The sequence below is a fragment of the Hypanus sabinus genome, chromosome 3 (assembly GCF_030144855.1).
Source record: "Hypanus sabinus isolate sHypSab1 chromosome 3, sHypSab1.hap1, whole genome shotgun sequence".
NCBI lineage: Eukaryota > Metazoa > Chordata > Chondrichthyes > Myliobatiformes > Dasyatidae > Hypanus > Hypanus sabinus.
Window position 1 is genome coordinate 180,632,180 of NC_082708.1, and position 26,086 is coordinate 180,658,265.

The 26,086-nt window shown below is 41.2% G+C and overlaps 2 protein-coding genes across 2 annotated transcripts in view; one reads left to right on the forward strand and one right to left on the reverse strand.

Annotated features, from left to right (window-relative positions):
- LOC132391936 (snake venom metalloproteinase BmooMPalpha-I-like) overlaps positions 1–26,086 on the reverse strand; it is a 130,132-nt gene that overhangs the window by 73,469 nt on the left and 30,577 nt on the right. The gene's annotated exons all lie outside the window — the stretch shown is intronic.
- Positions 12,941–26,086, forward strand: part of LOC132391937 (sperm flagellar protein 1-like) — a 58,851-nt gene continuing 45,705 nt past the window's right edge. Inside the window, exons 1-2 of the mRNA XM_059965740.1 lie at positions 12,941–13,110; positions 22,102–22,213. Of these exons, the coding sequence (XP_059821723.1) occupies positions 12,972–13,110; positions 22,102–22,213 (251 nt within the window). The 5' untranslated portion in view covers positions 12,941–12,971. The remainder of the gene's footprint in view (positions 13,111–22,101; positions 22,214–26,086) is intronic.

The following is a 26,086-nucleotide window of genomic DNA, read 5'->3' on the forward strand; positions in this document are numbered from 1 at the left end:
CAAGTGCCACCAAGTTTCCAATGGCAATGAGGCATACCCATAACTTACTAACCCTAAGCAGTATATCTTTGCTTAGTTGTGTTTTGAAAGTTGGCTGCTGGTGGACAACTGGTTTAGATGTGTGTCTCATCAGGATGGAGATGGGTGACTTGTGATGGCTATGTGGTGGAGTTGATCCTGATGGATTGAAGACAAATTAGTTAAATCGAGTTTACTGTTGAATGCATGCACATGGAAGTAAAAGCAAAATGAAAAATTAACTTGCAGTGGCAACACAAGCTCAGAGGTGTAGATAACACACAGAGCGTATCTAAGGACTCCTCCCACTGTGGATATATCCTTTTCTCCTACAGGAGATGTGGAGCTTGAGAACATGTACCACCAGGCTCAAGGACAGCTTCTATCCCATTGTTACAAGACTCTTGCATGGACCTCTTATCCACTAAAAATAAACTCTTGATCTCTCAATCTACTTCACCATGATCCTTACCGCCCTCAGCCCAGTCCATTACAGGCAAAGCCCTCCCCACCACTGAGCATATCTACAAGGAGGACTGCCACAAGAAGGCAACAACCATCATCAAGTAGTCACCATCCAGGCCATGCTCTCTTCTCATTGCTGCCATTGGGAAGGAGGTACAGGAGCCTCAGGAACTGCCAGGTTTGGGAACAGTTATTGCCCTTCAGCCACCAGGCTTCTGAACCAGCGTGGATAACTTCACTCACGTCAATACTTAACTGTTTACTGCAAACGTCCTTTACAAAAACCTCTTTTGCAGGGACTCTACAACTCGTGTCCTCAATATTTATTTATTTATTCATTAATTTCCTTGTTTATTTCTCAATGTATTTATTTATTTATTTGTTTGCTTGTTATTACTTGATTTTTTTGTTGCACAGTTTGACATCTTTTGTACATTGGTTTTTTGTTAGTCTTTGCAGTTCTTCATTGATTCTACTGTACTTCTTGTTCTACCGTGAATGCCTGCAAGTAAATGAAGCTCAGAGTTATATATGGTGACATATATGCACTTAGAAAATAAATTTACTTTGAACTATTCTCCATGACTAGAACACTATGTTTTTCCCTTCTGTACCACCTTCATGTACTTATACTGTATATGATAAGATCTGCCTGAATGGCATGCAAGCACACTATATTAGAGTGCATGTGATGGGGAGGGCTATGGTCCGGGTGTAGATTGCTGGAACTAGGCAAAATAATAGTTTGGCATGGATTAGATGGGCCAAAGGAACAGTTTGTCTGTTGTACTCTATGACTCCATGTGGTGCACATCCTTTAACAATTTGTATGGATTTCCAGTGTCTTCATTCAGGTTAATTTGTTCAAAGAAGTGTTGAGTAACTTCTCGTCCCACATCTTGCAACCACAAGCAAAGGCAAATCTCGGAATCTTTTCCTTACCATGCATGAGTACATTGGCTGTTGTTTTGAGACAGAATTTAAATCACTCAATGTCACCTGCATGGAGACACTCAGAAACTTTGGCTCGGGTATTGAGTAATGTTACAGGAAATGTTTTAATCTTACAGTAAATTATCCTTCAGGGAAGAGTGTTATTCAATATTAAAAAATAAGTTCGTTATATATAAAACCTGGATCTTAATTTCAAAATAAAGGCAATTACAAATGTGTCATTTGAATAGATGGATTGAGAAATCAGATTAAATATGTAATAGTAGATAAGCCATGGTAAACACATGGAAATAATTCAATAATCCTCCATCAATATACACCCCTTTGGTTATATTCTCTGGAGTTGAGAAGAATGGGGGTGAACTCACTGAGATTTACAGGACTCATACAGATGCAAGAATGGATTAGACACTGGCTTTGCAGGAGAAGCCAGAGAGTGAAGGCCAGTGGATGGTTACCTCTCTGACTGAAGGCCATTGACAAGTGGAATACTGCAGGGAGTCCATTGAGTCCATTGTTGTTTGTCATCTATATCAAAGGTCTGGAAGCTAACCTGGTTAAATGGATCCGCAGATTTGCGGATGACACCCAGATTGGGGATGTAGTGGACAGCGAGGAAGACTATCAAAGCTTGCAGCAAGATCTAGACCAGCTGAAAAAATGGACTGTAAACGGCAGATGGAATTTAATGCAGGCAATAGCGAGATTTTGTACTTCAGTAGGACCAACCAGGGTAGGTCTTACACAGTGAACATTAGGGCGCTGAGGCGTGCTGTAGAACAAAGGGATCTGGGAATACTGATCCATAATTCATTGAAAGTGGTGTCACAGGTAGATAGGGTGGTAAAGAAAGCTTTTGGCACTTTGGCCTTCATAAATCAAAGTACTGAGTACAGGAGATGGGATGTTATGTTGAAATTGTATAAGACATTGGTGTGGTCTAGCTTGGAATATTTTGTACTGTCTTGGTCACCTACCTACAGGAAAGATAAAAATAAGGTTGACAGGGTACAGAAAAAATTTACAAAGATGTAGCTGGGTCTGGAGGACTAGAGTTACAAGGAACGATTGAATAGGTTAGGACTTTATTCCTTGGAACATTGAAAATTGAGAAGAGATTTGATAGAGGTATACAAAATTATGAGGGACATAGATAGGGCAAATACAAGCAGGCTATTTCCACCGAGGTTAGGTGGGACTACAACCAGAGGTCATGGTTTAAGGGTGAAAGGTGAAAAGTTTAAGCAGAACATGAGGGGAAACTTCTTCCCTCAGACGGTCATGAGAGTGTGGAATGCGTTGCCAGCACAAAAGGTGCATGCAAGCTCGATTTCAAAGCTTAAGAGAAGTTTGGATAGGCACATGGATAATAAGGATATGGAGATCTATGGTCCTAATGCTGGTCGATGGGAGTAGGCAGTTCAAATGATTTTGGCATGGCTTAGATGGGCTGAAGGGCCTGTTTCTGTGCTGTAGTTTTCCATGACTCTAATGATTCTTTCTCTGGCTGGAAAGCTTATAACAACACACACAGAATATTGGAAGAATGCAACAAGTCAGGCAGCATCTATAGAAGGAAATAAACATCTACTGTTTATTCCCAGCACACAGATGCTGCCTAACTTGTTGAATTCCTCCAGCACCTTGTTTGTAATGCTGAAATTTTTCATTCCCTGTAAACTGTAGAGACTGTAGAGCTTGAAACTCTCAGGGGATCAGAAGTTTCTGAGATACTCCCTGTCTGACACCAACAAGTCACAGTTACCTAGATCACATTTCCTCCCCACTCTGGTGTTTGGTCTGAACGACAACTGAACCTCTTGACTATGTTTTTATGAGTTGCTGCCACATGAATGACTCATTAATGCAAATGTCTAAATAGCAGCTGTAAAGGGGTACTTCAATAATCATGCACTTACAAGAGTAGTGTAAAGAAGAGCATCTCTGAATGCACAATGTGTCGAACCTTGAAGTGGATGGGCTACAGCAACAGAAGACTACTTTGGGTTCCAACCTCTTTCCTATCCCTCACACCCACCCACACACTGACGTGCCTCCGGATCAGCAACCTTTCCCCTCAGATTCTCAGAACTGTGGACATTGGAACGTGGAACTGGTCTCCTCAGCACCTGTGACATGACTTCTGGAATTGCTGACATTCAACCGCAGAGCTCTTTCACCTGGACTCAAACTCATGCCTAGACTCTTCACTTACCGCTATCCCCATTGCTGAACACTAACTTGACCCCCAACACCCAACGCTGTCCCCAAAACCATCCCTATGAATCAAAACAAACAACCACGTCTGAGCCCCAACATTGACAGAGCCCATACCTTGGCACCATCTTGACCAGGAGTGAAGGTCTAACCACATGCAAGAACACATCTTCTATAGGTGTGTAGCAGAGAGTATATTGACTGTCTGCATCAGAGCCTGGTAGAGAAACTCCAAAGCTCTTGAACGGAAAATCCTATAAAAACAAGTTTACAAGTGGATAGAGCCCAGTCCATCATGGGTAAATCCCTCCTCACTATTGAGCACATCTACATGGAATGCAGTTGCAAGAAAGCATCATCCATCATTGGAGATTTCCCACCCAGGTCATGTTCTCTTCTTGCAGCTACCATCAAGAAGAAGGTACAGGAGCCTCAGGACTCACAGCACCAGGTTCAGGAACAGTTACTACCCTTCAACCATCAGGCTCGTGAACCAAAGGGTTCACAGAAATTCTTTCATCTTCATGTGCCCAGCCACAGAAATATTCCCACAACCAGTGGATTCACTTTCAAGGACTCTTATTCTCAAAGTCTCAACATTTATTGCTTGCTTGCCTGTTTGTTTGTTTGTTTGTTTATTTATTTATTTATTTATTGTTATTATTTCTATCTTTTTGTACTTGTACAGTTTGTTGTCTTTTGTGTACTGGTCGAACACCCCAGAAGGTGGCCTTCCGTTGATTCTGTTATGGTTATTATTCTGTAGATTTAATGAGTATGCCCACAAGATAATGAATCTTGGGGTTGTATATACTGAAGTATATGTACTTTGATAATAAATTTACTTTGAACTTTGACCTTTTGGAATACATTGTCAAAAGTGGTGCTGTGGTTAAACAGAGTGATAAAAATGGCATCTAGCACAATGGATTTCATTAGTAAGGCCAGTATAAATCACTAACTCTGCCGTGGATTATCCCAAGACTGGCTATGAAAGGGGTAGAATTGGGCATGGGTCTATCAACTCCATACTATAAAAACCCGGTGTTACAGAAACACCAAAAGTAGCCCCAAAAACCTCATTTCTGGGTGAGGAAGGCCCTTCAAAGATGGGCTACAGCTGGGGACCACTTGCAAGACTGGCCCAGGACAGAGGACTCTGCTGAACTGCTGTTGGTGGCCTATGCCCCAGTAGAAATGATGGGCTTAATGAACCAATGGCATAAATCACTGGTGAAGCAATACTTAGAGCACTGTGTACAGTTTTGGTCATTCTGTTATAGGGAAGACATGGCTAAACTGGAAAGCTTGCAAAAAAGATATAGGAGGATGTTGCCAGTTTGTAGGGAGAGACTAGAACATAGGAGAATGAAGGCCAACCTTTTAGGAATATTTTTAAGCTTTGAGAGGCACAGATAAGGTGGATAGTATCGGTCTTTTCCCCTGCGGAAGTGAGTCTAAAACTAGGTGGCATAATGTTAGGGTGACAGGGATAAGATTTAAAAGGGACCTGAGGGCAACTTTTCCACGCAGAGAGCGATGAGTATATGGAAAGAGCTGCCAGAGGAAGTGGTTGAGGCAGATACAATAGTGTCATTTAAAAAGCACTTCATAGGTGCATAGAGGGGCAGAACTTAGAGGGATATGGAGTGGAACACAGGAAATTGGGACTGGATGAGTGGCCAACATGGACTGTTCAGCCAAATAGCCTGTATTTGAGCTGTATTGCTCTATGACTCTGTATGGTGGTTTTCCACCATGTCTGACGATGACAGGAAAATTGTGCAGGAGAACGTTTAAAGCGGAAAAGCTCTTGCACAGCAGCAGTTCCACTCTCTTGACCTTAGAAGTCCAATTCCAGTGGTACGAACAAGTGTCACAATCTGGGGTCTTCCTTGGTTGCAGTAGATGACCGTGATGCCTTCTGTGCCTTGTTATACCCTTCGCTCTCCACAGAGCGTTGCAGAACCGCCTTCCTGGCCATCGGATCTCACTGTAGATCCCATCGGCCCATCCACATGCTATCTTTGCATATTGCGATAGGCATGTCAGTATCTCACTGGGGCATGGGGCTACCAGCTACACTGTACTAGAGTTCCCAACAGCTACTTGGAGCCACAGTTGAGAGCTGAGTGTCCAGTGGGGACCAAAGGTGAGTGAGAATGAATACGATAAGCCCCTTCACCTCCCTGATCACACCATACAGCTCTGCATAATGCTATCAGAGTGCCAGTGATCAATGAATGGAGTTAAATTTCCACCCTGTCTGTAAGAAGTTTGTACCTTACCTTCAGCTGCTTCAGATTTCTCCTATGTTCCAAAGAAGTACAGGTTAGAGTTGGTAAATTATGACCATGCTATGCCAGAAGCATGAAGACACTTGTAGGCTGACCCCAGCATGTATTTGGACTGCGTTGGTAATTGATAAAAATCACACACTTCACTTGTCTGTTTTGGTGTATATGTGACAAATAAAGCAAATCTTCTTTAATCTTTTAATCTCATGAAGTGTGCTGAGATAACATCTCCGCCTCGCTGATAATCAACACTGGCACATCTCAAGGATACATGCTTATCCCACTGCTCTACTCTCTCTACACCCATAACTGTGTGGCTAGGCACAGCTCAAATGCCATCTATAAATTTGCTGATGGCACAACTATTGTAGGCAGAATTTCAGATGGTGAAGAGAAGGCAAGGTATATCAGCTAGTTGATTCAGAATCAGAATCAGAATCAGGTTTATTATCACCAGCATGTGACGTAAAATTTGTAAACTTAGCAGCAGCAGTACAATGTAATATAACATAATATAGAAGAAAAAAATAAAATAACAATAATAATAATAAATTAAATAAATTACATTTTATGTATATTGAATAGATTAAAAAGTGTGCAAAAACATAAATATAACCATATAACCATATAACAATTACAGCACGGAAATAGGCCATCTCGGCCCTTCTAGTCCACGCTGAACGCTTACTCTCACCTAGTCCCAATGACCCGCACTCAGCCCATAACCCTCCATTCCTTTCCTGTCCATATACCTATCCAATTTTACTTTAAATGATAATACCGAACCTGCCTCTACCACTTCTAATGGAAGCTCGTTCCATATAGCTACCACTCTCTAAAGAAATTCCCCCTCGTTTTACCCTTAAACTTTTGCCCCCTAATTCTCAACTCATGTCCTCTTGTTTGAATCTCCCCTACTCTCAATGGAAAAAGCCTATCCATGTCAACTCTATCTATGCCCCTCATAATTTTAAATACCTCTATCAAGTCCCCACTCAACCTTCTACATACTTCTACAAAGAATAAAGACCTAACTTGTTCAATCTTTCTCTGTAGCTTAGGTGCTGAAACCCAGGTAACATTTTAGTAAATCTTCTCTGTACTCTCTCTAATTTGTTGACATCTTTCCTACAATTCGGTGACCAGAATTGTACACAATACTATAATAAAAAATAAAGGTAGTGTTCAAAGGTTCAATGTCCATTTAGGAATTGGATGGCAGAGGGGAAGAAGCTGTTCCTGAATCGCTGAGTGTGTGTCTTCAGGTTTCTGTATCTCTTACCCAATGGCTACAGCAAGAAAAGGGCATGTCCGAGGTGCTAAAGGTCCTTATTAATGGACGCTGCCTTTCTGAGACACTGCTCCTCGAAGACGTCCTAAGTACTTTGTGGGCTAGTACCCAAGATAGAGCTAACTAGATTTACAATCCTCTAAAGCTTCTTTCAGTCCTGTGCAGTAGCCCCCACCATACCAGACAGTGATGCAGCCTGTCAGTATACACTCCGTGGTAGGTCTGTAGAAGTTTTTCTGTGTATTTGTTGACATACCAAATCTCTTCAAACTCCTAATGAAGTATAGCCGCTGTCTTGTCTTCTTTATAACTGCATCGATATGTTGCGATCAGGTTAGATCCTGACACCCAGAAACTTGAAGCTGCTCACTCTCTCTACTTCTGATCCCTCTATGAGGATTGGTAGGTGTTCCTTTGTCTTAACCTTCCTGAAGTCCACAATCAGCTGTTTTGTCTTACTGATGTTGAGTGCCAGGTTGATGCTGCGGCACCACTCCACCCGTTGGCATACCTTACTCTTGTATGCCCCATACCCCAGTGCGTGCTGTTGCAGCAACAACCTTGCACTCAACATTAGTAAGACCAAAGAATTGACTGTGGATTTCAGAAAAGGTAAGTCAAGGGAACACACACAAGAGATCCTCTCTGGAGGATTAGAAGTGGAAAAGGTGAGCAATTTCAAGTTCCTGGGTGTCAACATCTCTGAATATCTATACTGGCCCCAACAAATCGAAGCAGCTACAAAGAAAGCACAAAAATTGCTATATTTCATTAAGAGTTTGAGGAGGTTTGGTATGTCACCAAAGACCCTCGCAAATTTCCACAGATGTTCCGTGGAGAGCATTCTACCTGGCTGTATCACCATTTGGTATAGAGGAGAGGAGCACTGCACAGGATCAAAATAAGATGCAGAATGTTGTAAGCTCAGTCAGCTCCATCATGGGCACTAGTCTCCATAGCATCCAGGACATCGTCAAGGAGCAGTACCAGAAAAAGGCACATGCTTCATTGAGGAACCCTATTATCCAGAACATGCCCTCTTTTCAGAGGAGGTACAGGAGCCTGAAGACACACATTCATGACTCAGGGACAGTTTCTTCCCCTCTTCCATCAGATTTCTGAATGGACACATTGAACCCATGAGCGTTACCTCATCACACACACACACTCACACACACACACACACACACACACACACACACACACACACACTTCTTACTGTAATTCAGTTATTATTATGTATTGCATTATTGCATTGTACTGCTGCCTTAAAAACAATAGATTTCACACAACATGTGCTGGTAATATTAAATCTAATTCTGATTCTGATTCAATGTACAGTTATATTCTGCATGGAGGTCGGTGAACAGTGGTGTGCCTCAGGGATCTGTTCTGGGACCCTTACTCTTCATGATTTTTATAAATGACCTGGATGAGGAAGTGGAGGGATGGGTTAATACATTTGCTGATGACACAAAGGTTGGAGGTGTTGAGGATAGTGTGGAGGGCTGTCAGAGGTTACAGCGAGACTTTGATAAGATGCAAAACTGGGCTGAGAAGTGGCAGATGGAGTTCAACCTGGATGAGTGTGAAATGGTTCATTTTTGTAGGTCAAATATGATGGCAGAATATAGTATTAATGGTAAGACACTTGGCAGTATGGAGGATCAGAGAGATCTCGGGGTCCGAGTCCATAGGACACTCAAAGCAGCTGTGCAGGTTGACTCTGTGGTTAAGAAGGCATATGGTGTATCGGCCTTCATCAAATGTGGAATTGAATTTAAGAGCCAAGAGGTAATGTTGCAGCTATATAGGACCCTGATCAGATCCCACTTGGAGTACTGTGCTCAGTTCTGGTCGCCTCAATGCAGGAAGGATATGGAAGCCATAGAAAGGGTGCAGAGTAGATTTACAAGGATGTTGCCTGGATTGGGGAGCATACCTTATGAAAACAGGTTGAGTGAACTCAGCCTTTTCTCCTTGGAGCAAATGAGGATGAGAGGTGACCTGATAGAGGTGTATAAGGTGATGAGAGGCATTGATCGTGTGGATAGTCAGAGGCTTTTTCCCAGGGCTGAAATGGTTGCCACAAGAGGATACAGGTTTAAAGTGCTAGGGAGTAGATACAGAGGTAAGAGGTCAGAGGTAAGTATTTTACTCAGAGATTGGTGAGTGCGTGGAATGGGTTGCCAACAACGGTGGTGGAGGCAGATATGATGTAAGGTACTTTTAGATAGGTACATGGAGCTTAGTAAAATAGAGGGCTATAGGTAAGCCTAGTAATTTCTAAGGTAGGGGCATGCTCGGAAAACTTTGTGGGCCAAAAGGCCTGTATTGTGATGTAGGTTTTCTATGTTTCTATTATGTCATAAAAGCAATGTTAGCTAAAGCAAATTGGCTTTAATAAAGTATCTTGATAGCAGTCTATCAAGATACTTTAAAGAATCTTTCAGACTACTTAGAATGGATTCAGAGAGTCATAGAACATTACAGCACAGGAACAGGCTCTTCAGCCCATCTAACCCATGACAAACTAGTATTCTGAATATTTCAACAACTTGCACCCAAACCATAGCCTTCTATACCCCTCGCATCCATACACTTATCCATATTTCTCTTAAAAGTTGAAATCAAACTTGCATCCACCACTTGTGCTGCCAGCTCATTCCATGTTCTTTTTACCCTCTGAAGAAAAGATGTTCCCCCTCATGTTCCCCTTAAACATTTCACCTTTCACCCTCAGTTCATGAACTCTAGTTCTAGTCTCACCCCACCACAATGGAAAAAGCTTGCTTACATTTACCCTATTTATACCCCTCATAATTGTGTATACCTCTATAAATCTCTCCTCATTCTCCTACATTCTAGCAAATAAAATGCTAACCTATTCAATGTTTCCCTATATGTAACTCTGGTCGTCAAGTCCCGGCAACATCCTTGCAAATTTTATCAGTACTCTTTCAATCTTATTGATATCTTTCCTGTAGGTAGGTGACAAGAATTGCATGGAATACTCCAAATTAGACCAATCATCTTATACATCATCAAAACATCCCACTGACAAGAGAAATTTCAAAGGCAAGGACCCCACATCAAGGTTACTAAATAAAAGTATAAAGGATAAAGAAAAAGTATACTATTATGCAAACATTAATTGCAATTCAGATGGTTGGACAGAACATTAAAAAATTTACAGATTAATAAAGAAAGAAAAAAATTGTGAATGAGATAAAGTTGGTAAAAACTATAAAAGAGAGAGTGAGAGAGCATAAGAGTACCTGATCCATTCTTCCTGGAATGTAAGAGAATGAGAGGCGATTCGATGGAAGTCACAATTATGCAGATGGAGTTAATGGAAGCTGGCTTTTACCACTGAGGTTGGATGAGACTACTAGCAGAGGTAAATAGGTTAAGGGTGAAAGGTGAAATATTTAAGGGAGACTTGACAGGGAACAGCTTCACTCAGAGCATAACATGAGTGTGGAATGAGATGCCAGCAGAAGTGGTGGATGAGGATTTGATTTCAACATTCATGAGAAGTTTGGATGGGTATATGGATGTGAAGAGTTTGGAGGGCTATAATGCAGCTGCAAGACGATGGGATTAGGAAGGATAACAGTACAGTATGGACAAAATGGGCTGAAGGGCCTGTTTCTGTGCTGTATTGCTCTATGACTCTTTGAGTTTACTTAAGTGTCAAAAGTTAACAAAGGTTCCTGAATAAACATGTTTGTGGAGTTACAAATAGAATCATAGAGCTCTACAGCATAGAAATGGGCTTTTTAGCCCTATTTGCCCATTACAACCATGATGCCTATCTCTGCAAATCCCATTTGACTACAATAATCCAATATCCCTCTATTTCTGTTTTCTCCAAGTATCTTATTATGACCTATTCTGGAGTTAGGATATATAGCAAATATTAAGTCAACTACAGCTACTCTTCAGAATTGAATGTGGATTTCAGATTGAATTTCAAATGCAGCTCAGATCAATGGGTTTCCTGGAGGTGCAGGTTAGGGTCAATCACACTTCAAATACCTGCGTAAGCATATATGCGGCCTAGAGTCGGTGATAATTTACATTCATTTTTAGTGCCTGGAGAGTGGATGTGAAGAAGGAAGTGTCTGAAAACTATATGTAATTCAAAGGAAGCATTGTAATTGTAGAACTGTCCTGCTTTTAACTTTGATCTTTAGGATATGAGAATGTCATGTAATATTGGGACCAACAGGCCTCTTCTTCCAAGAGAGAAAGCAGGTACAGGGTTCTGAGTTGGATGATCAGACATGATCATACTGAATGGCGGTGCAGGCTTGAATGGCCGAATGGCCTACTCCTGCACCTATTTTCTATGTTTCGATGTTTCAATTATGATGCAAGCTGCTCATTTTTGCTAAATAAACAGTTTTATATCCACTAGCTCCAGTGTCTCACTGGTGATTTTGTTCATGTCGCAACATACCTAACCAAATGTTTTTATTATATCTGCTTCCAACACCTCCCATTTGCAGTTCCAGATAACCACCCATTTCTTGAAAAACTGGACCCTAATATCTCCTTTAAACTTCTTCCCTCTGCTTTAAAGCTAAGACCTCTAGTTTTATAGTACCTTATCATGGGAAGAGACTGTAACCATCTCCCCTATCTATGCCTTAGAGTCTACCTAGTCTACCTGGTCCATGCTGACAATTGTATCCTCTCTGCTAGTTCCATTTGCGATGTTTGGCCCATAACCCTCCAGATCCTTTCTATCTATATACAAATCCAAAAACTGTTGCAACTATACAAAAACTCACTTTTTTTTTTTGACAGCTGAACCAACCAACCATTGCTCTGAGCAAGAAATTTTTGCATGGCCTGAAAATAGTGCAATACTTTAATAAAATATTATATACAGTAAAATTTTAAAAGCAAATCAAGTTTAATTATCATTCAACTATATATGGATACAGCCAAACAAAACAGCATTCCTCTGGGGCCAAGATACAAAACATATGCAGCTCGTTCAAACTAGCCAGCAAAAAAAAATAGTCCCTCACAAAAAAAACTTACATAACCCAAGACCCTGAGCAACATGTCCCACAAATCCAGAGGATTTGTTCCAGAGGATCCAGGATGCCTTCAGCATCTTACATTATCAATGTCCAACAGGGACGTGATTGAAAGAGAAATGTCAAAGACAATCACTTGTGTCTACACTGCACACCATCTCCAAAGCCATGTGTTGGTGTCCTTAAGGACAGACACAGCTGAGCTTAGTGTTGCTTTATGGACATATTTTCAACCTAGGTATAGAAGCTATCTTATGTATTTATATTAATTTCATTTATTATTGTGCTCTTTACCTTCTGGTGCTGCATCAAATCTGAAGTAGCAGTTACTTCGTTCGACTGGAAGTGACATTAAACAATCTTGAAGATACTCAAGTTCACTATCAGCTGTGACAGCAAAGTGATTGACGTCATTTCGCTTGTTTTGCATAATAGTGCATTGATGAGTTTATTATTAGTCAAACATCGACCAGACTAAGAGACGGGCTGAATGGCCTCTTTCCTGCCTGTTGCTGTCTCCCGCCCGAGCAATGCCTGTTGGGAATTGTAGTTTCATTGCCGTGTCTCTCCAGAGATCTGAGCGAGGTCGGTCCAAAAACTACAACTCCGAGGAGTCCGCACAAGCGACGCTTCCGTCAGTCTGGATGGTTTCCATGGCGACGCAAGACAAACAACATGGCGAGCTGTGGACGCGCTGAAGGCCCCGCGGGTGTTGAGATGGACGACGAGCGCCTGCGGGAGCTGTACGCGTGGGTGGACACGCTGCAGCTGTCCAGGACCAAGCGCAACATTGCCCGGGACTTCAGCGACGGAGGTGATTCCGCAGCTCTCTCACACAAGGCTCATCGACCCCTCACACAGGCACCTCAACATGCATTCTATCCCTTGATCGCTGGCTCAGACTTCGGCAGCCCGTACACCCTTTTGCATCCTGCTCTGAAGCGCTGACTCTGGATTCTGAACCTCAGTGCACTCTGTGTTCCACAACCCCGCAAAACTTCTGCTCCTTAAACAGCTCTGCAAACTTTTGCCCCTTGACCTACATACCCTTTATGTTTTGCTTGGGTCCTGACCCACACTCCTGCACTCCGCATAACCACTGCTGCCTGACCCAGGGTCCCACAACCCACACACCTCTCTACTTTTGACATGGACAAACAATGGAATCTATAAATATCCCTATAATCTGTGATAGTTCTTACATCAAGACTGTGACTTGTGGTTTTCCTCAGAGATCAGTTCTGGGACCCATGCTCATTGTGATTTTTATTAATGATTTAGATGAGGAAGGCGAAGGATGGGTAAGTAAGTCTGCAGATAACACATAAGGATGTTGGTATTGTGGATAGTGTAGAAAGTTGTCATAGATCACAGTGGTACATTGATAGGAAGAGGTGACGAGATAAAGGTATGTCTCTATCACAGAAAGTGTAAGGCGCTCCTTCTCTCCGCTGCCCTGCAGGTCAACCTTGGGTAAGGTGTAGCACCTGCTAGCCCCCCCACCCACCTCCGATCAGAGTCACGTGAAGCCACGGAGCAGGATGGTTGTACGAGCAGCTGGTGTGTATCACAGGTCCTGGTTATGCGACCACTGATGCCAGGCAGACAAACTCTGGAGAGTATTAGTAATGGCTAATGGCTGGGGTCACCCGACTTGTAAAGACACTGCCCAGAAGAAGGCAATGGCAAGCCATTTCTGTGGCAAATCACATGGCACGCAATGATAATCATATGACATGGCACACAACGAACAAATGATTGATAGGAAGCCGAGCTAGGCTGAGAAGTGCCAGATAGAGTTCAATCTGGAGAAGTGCATGTGGATAGATTGACGTTGAGCTGAGGGAAACTTTAACTATTAAGTTTTTTATTACAAAGAGAGTGGATGGTGTGTGGAATGTTCTGTCAAGGGAAGAGGGGAGAAACAGACACAATAACAGCATTTAGGAAACATTTTGGCTGGCAAATGAGTAGACAGGAATAGTGGGATATGGATTATATGCATACACATGAGATTAATTTTAGGTTCATGTTGTATGTGTTCCTGGATTCTGGTTACTCATTTTCTTGCTGTTTTTGAGCGGTTTGATGTGGACCAGCTTGCTTCAGCGAAGAATAGCTCTGCAGCCTCATTGACTAGTGGTATCCTATGTGTTGTCTGTTCAGTTTTTACCATTTGTGCAATTTGTTCTTTTTTTCACACATTGGGTGTTTGATGTTTTCGTGAATGGGTTCCATGGTGTTCCTATGTTTTGTGGCTGCCTGCAGGAGGACAAATCTCAGAGTTGTATTCTGTATATACACTTTGATAATAAATGTACCTTGAATCTTTGAATCATGGAATAGACTTCGTAGACTGTTTCTGTGTTACACTGTTCTACATTCTTTTCTCTCTGTTTGCACTGTTGGTGATGGCTACAATGGATTACACTACTTCAATATTGTGGAGTGAAAGAATTGTTCTATAGAGAATTAAATTTACAATGGGACCACATTTAAGTAACAAACTAACTTTCATACACCTTTGTTGAAGCAAGCTTGTTCACAATTATATTTTAAAAGGTTCTGAGGGCAAAACTTGGTCATGCATGACAGTATTGTTTGGGGTAACTCTTTTGATACACAAATCTCAGCTGACCAGACTGTAACCTTATTGTAGTCCATCTGTTTCTCAGGCTTAGTTTGAATTGGGAGGCTTCCATAAAGTCCATGAAGTTTACATGATATGTAAGATTAGATTAAACTATTTCAGGTTGATGGATATGGATTAGAGTCCTGATAAAGGGTGTCAGCCTGAAACATTGACTGATAAAAAGTTCAAAGTAAATTTATTAACAAAGTCGCTACATACAACAATGGAATTCAATTTCTTGAGTGCATTCACAGTAAATACAAACAAACACAGTACCAATGAAACACCACACACAACAAGACGTCCAAACAACCAATATGCAAAAGGCAATTTTGTGTTTAAATACAAAAAGAAAAAAAAGTAAGTAAATATCTGGAACATGGGATAAAGAATTGTTGGAAGTGCGTCCATAGGTTGTGCAAACAGTTCAGTGTTGGGGTGAGTGAAATTGAGTGAAGTTATCCCCTCTGGTTCAAGGGCTGTGTGCTTAGCCTACTGCTGTACTGCCTCTGTACCCATGACTGTGTAGCTAGGTGTAGCTCATGTGTCATTGATAAATTTGCAGATGATACAACCAATGTCGGTAGAATTTCATATGGAGATAAGAGAACATACAGGAATGAGATATACCAACTAGTTGAGTGGTGTTGCAACAGCAACCTTACACTCAACGTCAGTAAGACGAAAAATCTGATTGTGAACTTCAGGAAGGGTAAGATGAGGGAACACAAACCAATCCTCATAGATTGGAAAAAAAGTGGAGAGTGTGAGCAAATTCAAATAACTGGGTGTCAAGATCCCAGAGGATTTAACCTGGAACTAATATATCGATGCAGCTATAAAGAAGGCAACGGAGTGGCTGTATTTCCTTAGGAGTTTGAAGAGATTTGGTTTGTTACCTAAAACACTCAAAAACTTCCATAGATGTACCATGAAGAGCATTCTGACAGGCTACATCACAGTCTGCTATGGGAGGAGGTGCTACTGTACAGGACTGAAAGAAGCTACAGAAAGTTGTAAAGTTAGTCAGCTCCATCTTGGATATTAGCCTCTGTAGCACCCAAGAGATCTTCAAGGAGTGGTGCCTCAGAAAAGTGGCATCCTTTGTCAAGGACCCCCATCATCCAGGACGTGCCCTCTTCTCATTGTTACTGTCAGGAAGGCAGTATAGAAGCCTGAAGGCACACACTCAGTGATTCAGGAACAGCTTCTTCCCCTCTGCCATCTGTTTCCTAAATGGGCATCGAACCCATAAACATTATCTAATTTCTTAATATTTCTGTTTTACATTATTTTTAATCTATTTGATATACATATGTATATACTCACTGTAATTGATTGATTTATTTTTTTCTTTCTATATTATTATGTACTGCATTGTACTGCTGCTGCTAAGTTAACAAATTTCACGGGTCATGCCTGTGATTATAAACTTGATTCTGATACAATAGCCTGCTGGTTGAGGGGTGTAATAATTGTTTATTCAATTCCATAGATGCTGGCTGACCTGCTGAGTCCCTCAAGCAGATTGTGTGCATGGACTTCCAGCCCCTGCAGAATTTCTTGTGTTTACATTAAACTATGATAGTATGGGATTATTCTCCTTTGCAAAGTATTTTGTTGTGAAAGTTCAAATTCAGGTTCATGTTTATTGTATTAGGCATACAAAGGATATAACTGACATGAAAATCAGCCTTTTGCAGTAGCAACAGAACATATTACAAGATGACAACAAATAATACATACTCATTGTGGGAACTTCATTCAGGTACATCCTTTACCTAATGAAGTGGCCACTGAGTGCATGTTCTTAGATTTCTGCTGCTAAAGCTCATTCACTACAAGGTTTGATATGTTGCATGTTCAAAGATACTCTTGGTTATTTACCTTACTGTCACCTTCCTGTTAGCTTGAACCAGTCTGGTCATTCCCCTCTTACCTAGAGTCATAGAGTCATTGAAAAGTACAGCACAGAAATAGACCCTATGGCCCATCTACTCCATACTGATCCATTCAAACGGCCTACTGCTATTGACCTGCACTAGGACCATATCCCTCCATATCCCAACTATCCATATACCTGTCCAAACTTTGCTTAAACGTTGAGATTGAGCTCACTTGCACCACTTCCATTGGTAGGTCATTCCACATCCTCACCACCATTTGAGTGCCCCTACATGAACCCCTTAAACTTATCACCTTTCACTCTTAACCCAGCCAACCTCAGTGGAAACAGCCTGCTTGCATTTACCCTATCTATGCCCCTCATAATTTTGTATCCCTCAATTAAATCTCTTCTCAAACTTCTACATTCCAAGAAATAAAGTCCTAACCTGTTCAATCTTTCCTGAAACTCAAAATGAAACTCCAGACCCAGCAACATCCTTATAAATTTTCTCTGTGCTCTTTCAACCTTATTTACATCTTTCCTGCAGGTAGGTGACAAAAACTGCACATGATACTCCAAATTAGGCCTCACAACTGTCTTATACAACTTCAACATAACATCCCATCTCCTGTACTCAGTACATTGATTTGTGAAGGCTAATATGCCAAAAGCTTCCTTTATGACCCTATTAATATGTGATGCCACTTTCAATTATTTATGGACCTGTATTTCCAGATCACTTTGTTCCAATGCACTCATTATTGCCATACTATTCACTGTGTAAGTCCTATTCTGGTTGGCCCTATTGAAGTACAACACCTTGTTGTCTGCATTAAGTTCCATCTGTCATTTTTTCAGCCCATTTTTCCAGCTGGTCCAGATCCTGCTACAAGCATTGATAGTTTTCCTTGCTGTCCACCACATTCCCAACCTTGGTGTCATCTGCATATTTACTGATCCAGTTAAGCACATTATCATTCAGATAGTTGATACAGATGACAAACAATAACAAATCCAGAACTGATTCCTGAGCCACAACACTAATCACAGGCCTCTGGTTAGAGAGGAAACCATCTACTACCACTCTGTGGTTTCTCCCACAAAGCCAATCTCTAAACCAATTTGCTACTTCAACTTGAATGCTGAGAGAATGAACCTTCTTGACCAGCCTCCCATTTGGGACCTTGTCAAATGTCTTGCTAAAGTCTATGTAGACAACATCAACTGCCTTGCCTTTATCAATTTTCCTGGTGACTTCCTCAGAAAACTAAATGATTGGTTAGACAAAATCTACACGCAGAAAGCCATGCTGCCCATCCTTAATCAGCCCATGTCTATCCAAATACTCATATATCCAATTCCTTAGAATAACTTCCAATAACATTACCACTAATGATGTCAGGCTCACGGGCCTATAATTTCCTGGTTTATTTTTGGCGCTTTTCTTAAACGGTGGAACAAATTAGCTATCCTCCAATCCTCTGGTCCCTTACCTTTCACTGAGGATGATTTAAATATCTCTGCTAGGTCCCCGGCAATTTCTGCACCTGCCTCCCATACGGTCCGAGGTAACAACTTGTCCCGGCCCTGGGGGTTTGTACACCCTGATTTGGTTCAAAACAGCAAAAACATCCTCCTCTGTAATCTGTATAGAGTCCACAAAGTTGATGTTGTTTTACCTCACTTCTGTTAACTCCGTGTTAATCTCCTGAGTGCAAATAAAGGTGCAAAAAATGCATTTGACATCTCTCCCATCTCTGTTGGCTCCACGCAGTGGTTATCATTCCCAAAGGACCAATTTTGTTCCTGGAGTACTTAACATATCTGTAGTATCCCTAAGGATTCTTCTTTAGCTTGCCTGCTAGGACAAACTCATTCCTATTTTAAGCCCTCCTAATTACTTTCTTTAGTGTGCTCTTGCATTTCTTATACTCCATAATCACCTCATTTGTTCCTACCTGCCTATAATAGCAGACAAACAAATGGCAGATAAACTTAATGGATACTTTGCATCAGTCTTCACTGTGGAAGACACTAGCATTGTGCCAGAGTACCAATGCTTTTACAAAGGAAAGAGTACTAGGGAAACTCAAAGGTCTTAAGATGTATAAGTCACCTGGGCCAGATGAACTACATACCAGAGTCCTCAGAGAGGTTACTGAAGAGATAACAGATGCATTGGTCATGATCTTTCAAGAATCATTTGATTCTGGCGTGGTCCTGGAGGACTAGAAGATTGCAAGTGTCACTTCACTCTTTAAGAAGGAAGGAAAGCAAAAGAAAGGAAATTATAGAATTATAGGTCTGTTAGCCCAACTTCAGTGTTTGGGAAAGTGCTGGAGTCTATTATTAAGGATGAAATTTTGAGGTACTTGGAGACTAATGATAAATAAGTCACTCAGCATGGCTTCTATAAAGGGAAATCTTGCCTGACAAATCTATTAGAGTTTTTCAAGGAAGTAGAAAATGGTGGACAAAGGAGAGGGAATGGATGTCCTTTCCTTACTTAGATTTTCAGAAGGTGTTTAATAAGGTGCCACACATGAACCTGAGCTGCTTAATGAGATAAAATCCCTTGCTGTTACAGGAAAAATACAGGTTTGCTATCACATTCTTACATGATGTTTTGCAGCAGTGCAGGCATAAGAAATTACTGTAACTTGCAATAAAAAATAATAAATACTGTAATTAGTGTGAAAAAAAGGAATAGTCAGGTTCGTGAACCATTTATAGCTATGATGGCAGAGGGGAAGAAACCACTCCTAAAATATTGACTGTTCATCTTTAGCCTCCTGTACCTCCTCCCCAATGTTAGTAATGATAAGACGTTCTGGAACCCTCTGCAGCAATTTTGATGCTATGACTTGACACTTCCTTACTAGATGGTGATGCAACTAGTCAGACTGTTTTCCATAGTACATCTGTAGAAATTCGCATAGAACTACAGTATGCCTTTTGTTCAAAATCTCAGTCACTAAGGGATACAAAACAGAACTAAATCCTTTAGTTCACTACGTCCACGTGGACCATTAAACATCCATGTCTTAATTGAACTAGTCCTATGCTAACTCATTTTATTCTCTCCATGGTCCCAACAACTCTCTTTACATCTTCTTTGTCAAGTTTCCTTAGGATCATCCCTGATTCTTCTAAACTCCAAGGAACATAGGTCTTTTTTATAAGCTGTGCTCCTGATAGGACAACCCTTTCATCCCAGAAATTAACCCTGTGAATCTCTTTTGGACAATCTCAAAGTTCAAAGATCAAAGTAAGTTTATTATCAAAGTACCCATATATCTCCATGTTAAACCCTGAGTTTAATTTTCTTGCTGGCATAATAAATAAATCCAATAGCCATAATAGAATCAATGAAAGACCGCACAAATAGGACAAAATGAAAAGAAATAATGACAATAACAATAATAAATAAATAACCAGTAAGAATTGAGAACATGAAGAATCCTTGAAAGTGAGTCTATAGATTGTGGGAACAGTTCAGTGACGGGGCAAGTAGGTTGAGTGAAATTATCACCTTTGGTTCAAAAGCCTGATGTTTGAGGGGGATAACTATTTCTGAACCTGCTGGTGTGACTCCTGAGTCTCCTGTACCTTCTTTCCAATGGTAGGAGTGAGGAGAGAGCATGACCTGAGTGGTAGGGGTCTCTGATGATGAATGCCACTTTCCTGCGACAATGCACTCAATGGTACCTTTGGATACCAATGGTACCAATGGATAGATTATCCACTACTTTTTGTAGGGATCTTCCATTCAGGGGCATTGATGTTTCCGTACCGGGCTGTGATGCAGCTGGTTAATATACTCTTCACCACACAGCTGTAGAAGCTTGTCAAAGTTTTAGATGTCATACCAAATCTTCACAGCCTTCTAAGTGGAAGCGCTGCCATGCTTTCTTCATAATTGCACTTACGTGCTTGGTCCAACACAGATCCTTCTGAAATGATAACACCGAGGAATTTAAATCTGCTGACCCTCTCCACCTCTGATTTCCCCCCAGTGAGGAATGGCTCATGGACCTTTGCTTTCCTCCTCCTGGAGTCAATAACCAGCTCCTTGGTCTTGCTGACATTGAGTGAGAGGTTGGTGTTGTGGCACCCCTCAGTCAGATTTTCATTCTCCCTCCTATATGCTGATTCGTCACCACCTTTGATTCGGCCTACAGCAGTAGTATCATCAGCAAACTTAAATATGGCATTGGAACTGTGCTTAGCCACACAGTGTAAAGTGAGTTGAGTCATGGGTTAAGCACATCAATGCAATACCGATGGAGATTGTAGAAGAGACCTTGTTGCCAATCCAAACTGACTGGGGTCTGCAAGTGAGGAAATCAAGGATCCAATTGCACAAGGTGGCATTGAGACCAACATCTTGAAGCTTATTGATCAGTTTTGAGGGGATAATCTCCAATGCCAGTATATCTTAATTGAGAGAACCAAGCTGTGAACTCTGGTCTCTCAAGTAACTACACAACTGTAACAGTACATACCTGTTTCTAAACTCCAGCTCACTTGCCCAAAAAGCCATTTGCCTTTCTGTCTTCTGCATCCTGCCTTTCCAATCCTGTTGAAGGGTCTTGGCCCAAAGTATCGATTGTTTATTCCCCACCGTAAATGCTGTCTGGCGTGGAATTCCTCCAGCTTTGAGTGCATGTTGCTGAAGATTTCCAGAACAGCAGAATCTCTTGCGTTGACCTTTTGCCTTTCTAACCTCATGCTTCAACAGCCTATGAACCTTTTGATCGTCTACAATCTTTTTCTATTTACCGCATGACCTCAGGGTTTCCCACATAAAATTCCATTTACAAATTTCTAATTTACCTAATCACTCAACCTAGTTATTCTTGTCACAATTTAGCACAGCACCTCTTTCTATGTCTTTGCTATATCCTACACTCTGTTCCTCCTCCAGACCATTAATGTAAAGAATAATAACTTAGGGCTGAAAACTGATCCTTTGGGATTATTTACACTCTTCCAGTCTGCCAAATTCCTATTTATTCTGACTGTCATCTCTGCAATAACTAATCTACAGTCCATGATAACAGTAGTGATGAATAATTAGACAAAATAGCAAATCATGATTATCATGTCCATGAAAGAACAGCCTAGTTATAAATTAAATTCCTTAAGAGAGCAGGAAATAGGATTAATATTTCACTATGTCTTCTGGAGGAAAAAGCAGATTTTGTACAAGTGATCTGAATTCATTATCACTGTGAGGGTATTTTTCTCCCTACATCTTGAAATTCTTTATACTGTGATTTCAGTCTTAATTGCCGAAGTGGTGAAATGTCACTTTCCCAAGATGGTTGAAATGCACAACTATACTCCAGCCAGCTCAACACAGCAGAAGTTAAGCAACTGGGGTCATCTGAACAGGTAATTTGTTAAAATGCTTTACAACACCAGCGACTGATTGGAAAATTGGGTTTCAATTCCCACTGCTGTAAGATGTTTGAATGTTCTCATGACCAAGAGTGCCATGGTTCCTACCAGATTCCAAAGAGTTAGGATTAGTAAACTGAAGGCATGCTATGTTGGCACCGGAAGCATGCTGACACCGGCAAGTTGCTCCCAGCATACCATGTTGGTCATTGACGCAAATTGAACATTTCACAGTATGTTTTAATGTACATGTGACAAATAAAGCTGATCTTTAATCTTTAATGCACCAGCTATGATGCCTTTAGTGGGAATAGTTTAATAAAACAATAGGTATGTGTTATTTATCTCCATATCAATCCTATCTAGTGTATATTTCTTACTAAACTGAACTGTCTAAATTTTTGATGTAATGATACAGGTTGTGTTAAGTTATCACATCCCCTTTTAATTTATTCAAAGATTTGTGCCAGAATTTAACTTCCTGTTGTGGTGGGGTAGAGATGCATCTCTACCAGAGATGTAAAACACTTCTTCCCTCTGATAGCCTGCAGAGGAAAGGCTAACACAGGGAAGAGGTAGCATCCCCCTGGTCAAAGTCACATGAAACCATGGGAGCAGGTGATGGATGGTCATATGGCCAACTGGTGCATATCCCAGTTCCTGGTTATTCAACCACTGATGCCAGGCAGACAATCTCTGAGGAGTATTAATAATGGTTGGGGTCATATGTCTTGTGAAGACACTGCCCAGAAAAAGACAATGGCAAACGACTTCTGTCAAAAAATTTGCCAAGAATAATTATGGTTGTGGGATCATGATCACCTATGACACAGCACATAATGACAATGATTATGTTCCTAATAGCCCTTGAGAAGATGGTGGCAAGTTGCATTCTTGAACTGCTGCTGTCGTCAATAGCTTTCAGGGTCCCCTCAAACTGTCCTGATCTGGGTGCATATGTTTTGGAATCATTGTCATGATATTTTCATTCACAGCTTTTTGTGTGTGTTACTCTGGATTTCCAGTATCTGCAGAAATATTTGTGTTTGTACTTAACACAGGCTGAAACATTTGAAAAAACGCACACACAGTTCGGGAGGAATTCAGCACAGGACATTATCTATGGAAAGGAATAAGTAATCACACATTTCAAATCAACGTCCTGACCTGTTGGCTTCCATATTCGCTGCCTGACCTGCTGAATTCCGCAGACACTGCCTGACCTGTTGAATTCTATAGACACTGCCTGACCTGCTGAGTTCTATAGACTCTGCCTGACCTACTGAATTCTATAGACACTGCCTGACCTACTGAATTCTATAGACACTGCCTGACCTGCTGAATTCAATAGACACTCCTGACCTGCTGAGTTCTGTAGACACTCCTGACCTGCTGAATTCAATAGACACTCCTGACCTGCTGAGTTCTACAGACACTACCTGAGCTGCTGAATTCAATAGACACTACCTGACCTGCTGAGTTCTATAGACACTGCCTGACCTGCTGAATTCAATAGACACTGCCTGAGCTGCTGAATTCAATAGACACTCCTGACCTGCTGAGTTCTACAGACACTACCTGAGCTGCTGAGTTCTACAGACACTACCTGAGCTGCTGAGTTTTATAGACACTCCTGACCTGCTGAATTCAATAGACACTCCTGACCTGCTGAGTTCTACAGACACTACCTGAGCTGCTGAGTTCTACAGACACTACCTGAGCTGCTGAGTTCTATAGACACTCCTGACCTGCTGAATTCAATAGACACTCCTGACCTGCTGAGTTCTACAGACACTACCTGAGCTGCTGAGTTCTATAGACACTGCCTGACCTACTGAATTCTATAGACACTCCTGACCTGCTGAGTTCTGTAGACACTCCTGACCTGCTGAATTCAATAGACACTCCTGACCTGCTGAGTTCTGTAGACACTCCTGACCTGCTGAATTCTATAGGCACTGCTTGACCTGCTGAGTTCTGTAGACACTCCTGACCTGCTGAATTCTATAGGCACTGCTTGACCTGCTGAATTCAATAGACACTCCTGACCTGCTGAATTCAATAGACACTCCTGACCTGCTGAATTCAATAGACACTCCTGACCTGCTGAATTCTATAGGCACTGCTTGACCTGCTGAGTTCTGTAGACACTCCTGACCTGCTGAATTCTATAGGCACTGCTTGACCTGCTGAGTTCTGCAGACACTCCTGACCTGCTGAATTCTATAGGCACTGCTTGACCTGCTGAGTTCTGTAGACACTCCTGACCTGCTGAATTCTATAGGCACTGCTTGACCTGCTGAGTTCTGTAGACACTCCTGACCTGCTGAATTCTATAGACACTGCCTGACCTGCTGAGTTCTGTAGACACTCCTGACCTGCTGAATTCTATAGACACTGCCTGACCTGCTGAGTTCTATAGACACTCCTGACCTGCTGAGTTCTATAGACACTCCTGACCTGCTGAGTTCTATAGACACTCCTGACCTGCTGAGTTTCACCGCTGCTGACAGATCTGCTGAGTTCCTCCAGCATTACTCTGTGTTACTGTGGATTTCCAACATATGCAGAATCTTTTGTGCTTATACATTTGAAACCTTTTATGTTTAAGCTGCTTCCTCAGTACCAGAGTTTCTCAGGAATTGATGAAGTTGCCGACACTTTCTACTCATGTTTGTTCAGTGACCTGGTGTTATGCTGGTGAGTTTACTGAGAAATTACAGATAGTAATGCACTTTAGAAAAAAAAGCTTAAGTAATTGTATTAACCCCAACAAATGTACTGTATGTAATGAAATAAACTCATAAATGTCAATAAACTATTTTAACAACATAAATTTTAATCACCTCATTACCATTTTTATTTTTTCAAATCATGTAGTGAAGTACACTAGTGTTGGGCTGTCTTAGTTATATGTTAATGAGGATTTATTGATTAAAATTTAATTTTGCTACCAATTAAGGGATCATGATTAATTGCAGAGTAGGGAAATTACCTTTAGATGCTGCATAATTGGACTTTAAACAATTCAGTAGAAAGTGCTAGTTATGGAGAAATGCAGAAAATGCCATTGACTCAACCAATTGAAAGAAAAGGTTAAAAAAATTTGAGAAACCATCTATGTTCTTTTTATAGACATAATGTTTTTATTACGTTATAAAGACCACATAAATTTACAGTGGTTAAAATGTACTGCATATCTGAACAGTTCAGAATATTGCTTCATCAATGTACACTTAGTGGCCACTTTAACAGATATCTCCTGTACCTAATAAAATGGCCTCTGAGTATATGTTCATACTGCTGCTGTAGCCAATCCACGTCAAGGTTCGAAGTTTTGTGTATTCAGAGATGCTCTTCTGCACACCACTGTTGTAATGTGTGGTTATTTGAGTTACTGTTGGCTTCTTGGCAGCTTAAACCAGTCAGGCCATTCTCTCATTAACAAAGTGTTTTTACCCACAGAGCTACTACTCATTGTATGTTTTGTGTTTTTCACATCATTCTCTGAAATCTCCAGAGATTGGTTGTGTGAAAACCCCAAGAGATCAGCAGATTCTGCAATACTAAAACCACCCCGCCTGGCACCAACTATCATTCCACAGTCAAAGTCATTTAGATCACATTTCTTCCCCATTCTGATATTTGCAACAACTGAACCTCTTGATCATGTCTGCATGCTTTTGTGCATTGTGTTGTTGTCACATGATTGGCTGATCAGATGTCTGCATTAACGAGCAGGTATACAGGTATACCTGGCTACAGAGTGTATATTGGCACTTTAAGCTTAGAATGAAATTGGCAAGTACTCCATATCTGAGCAGTAATATAATTGTTTATTCTTATAATTGTTGAATGTTGTTTTTT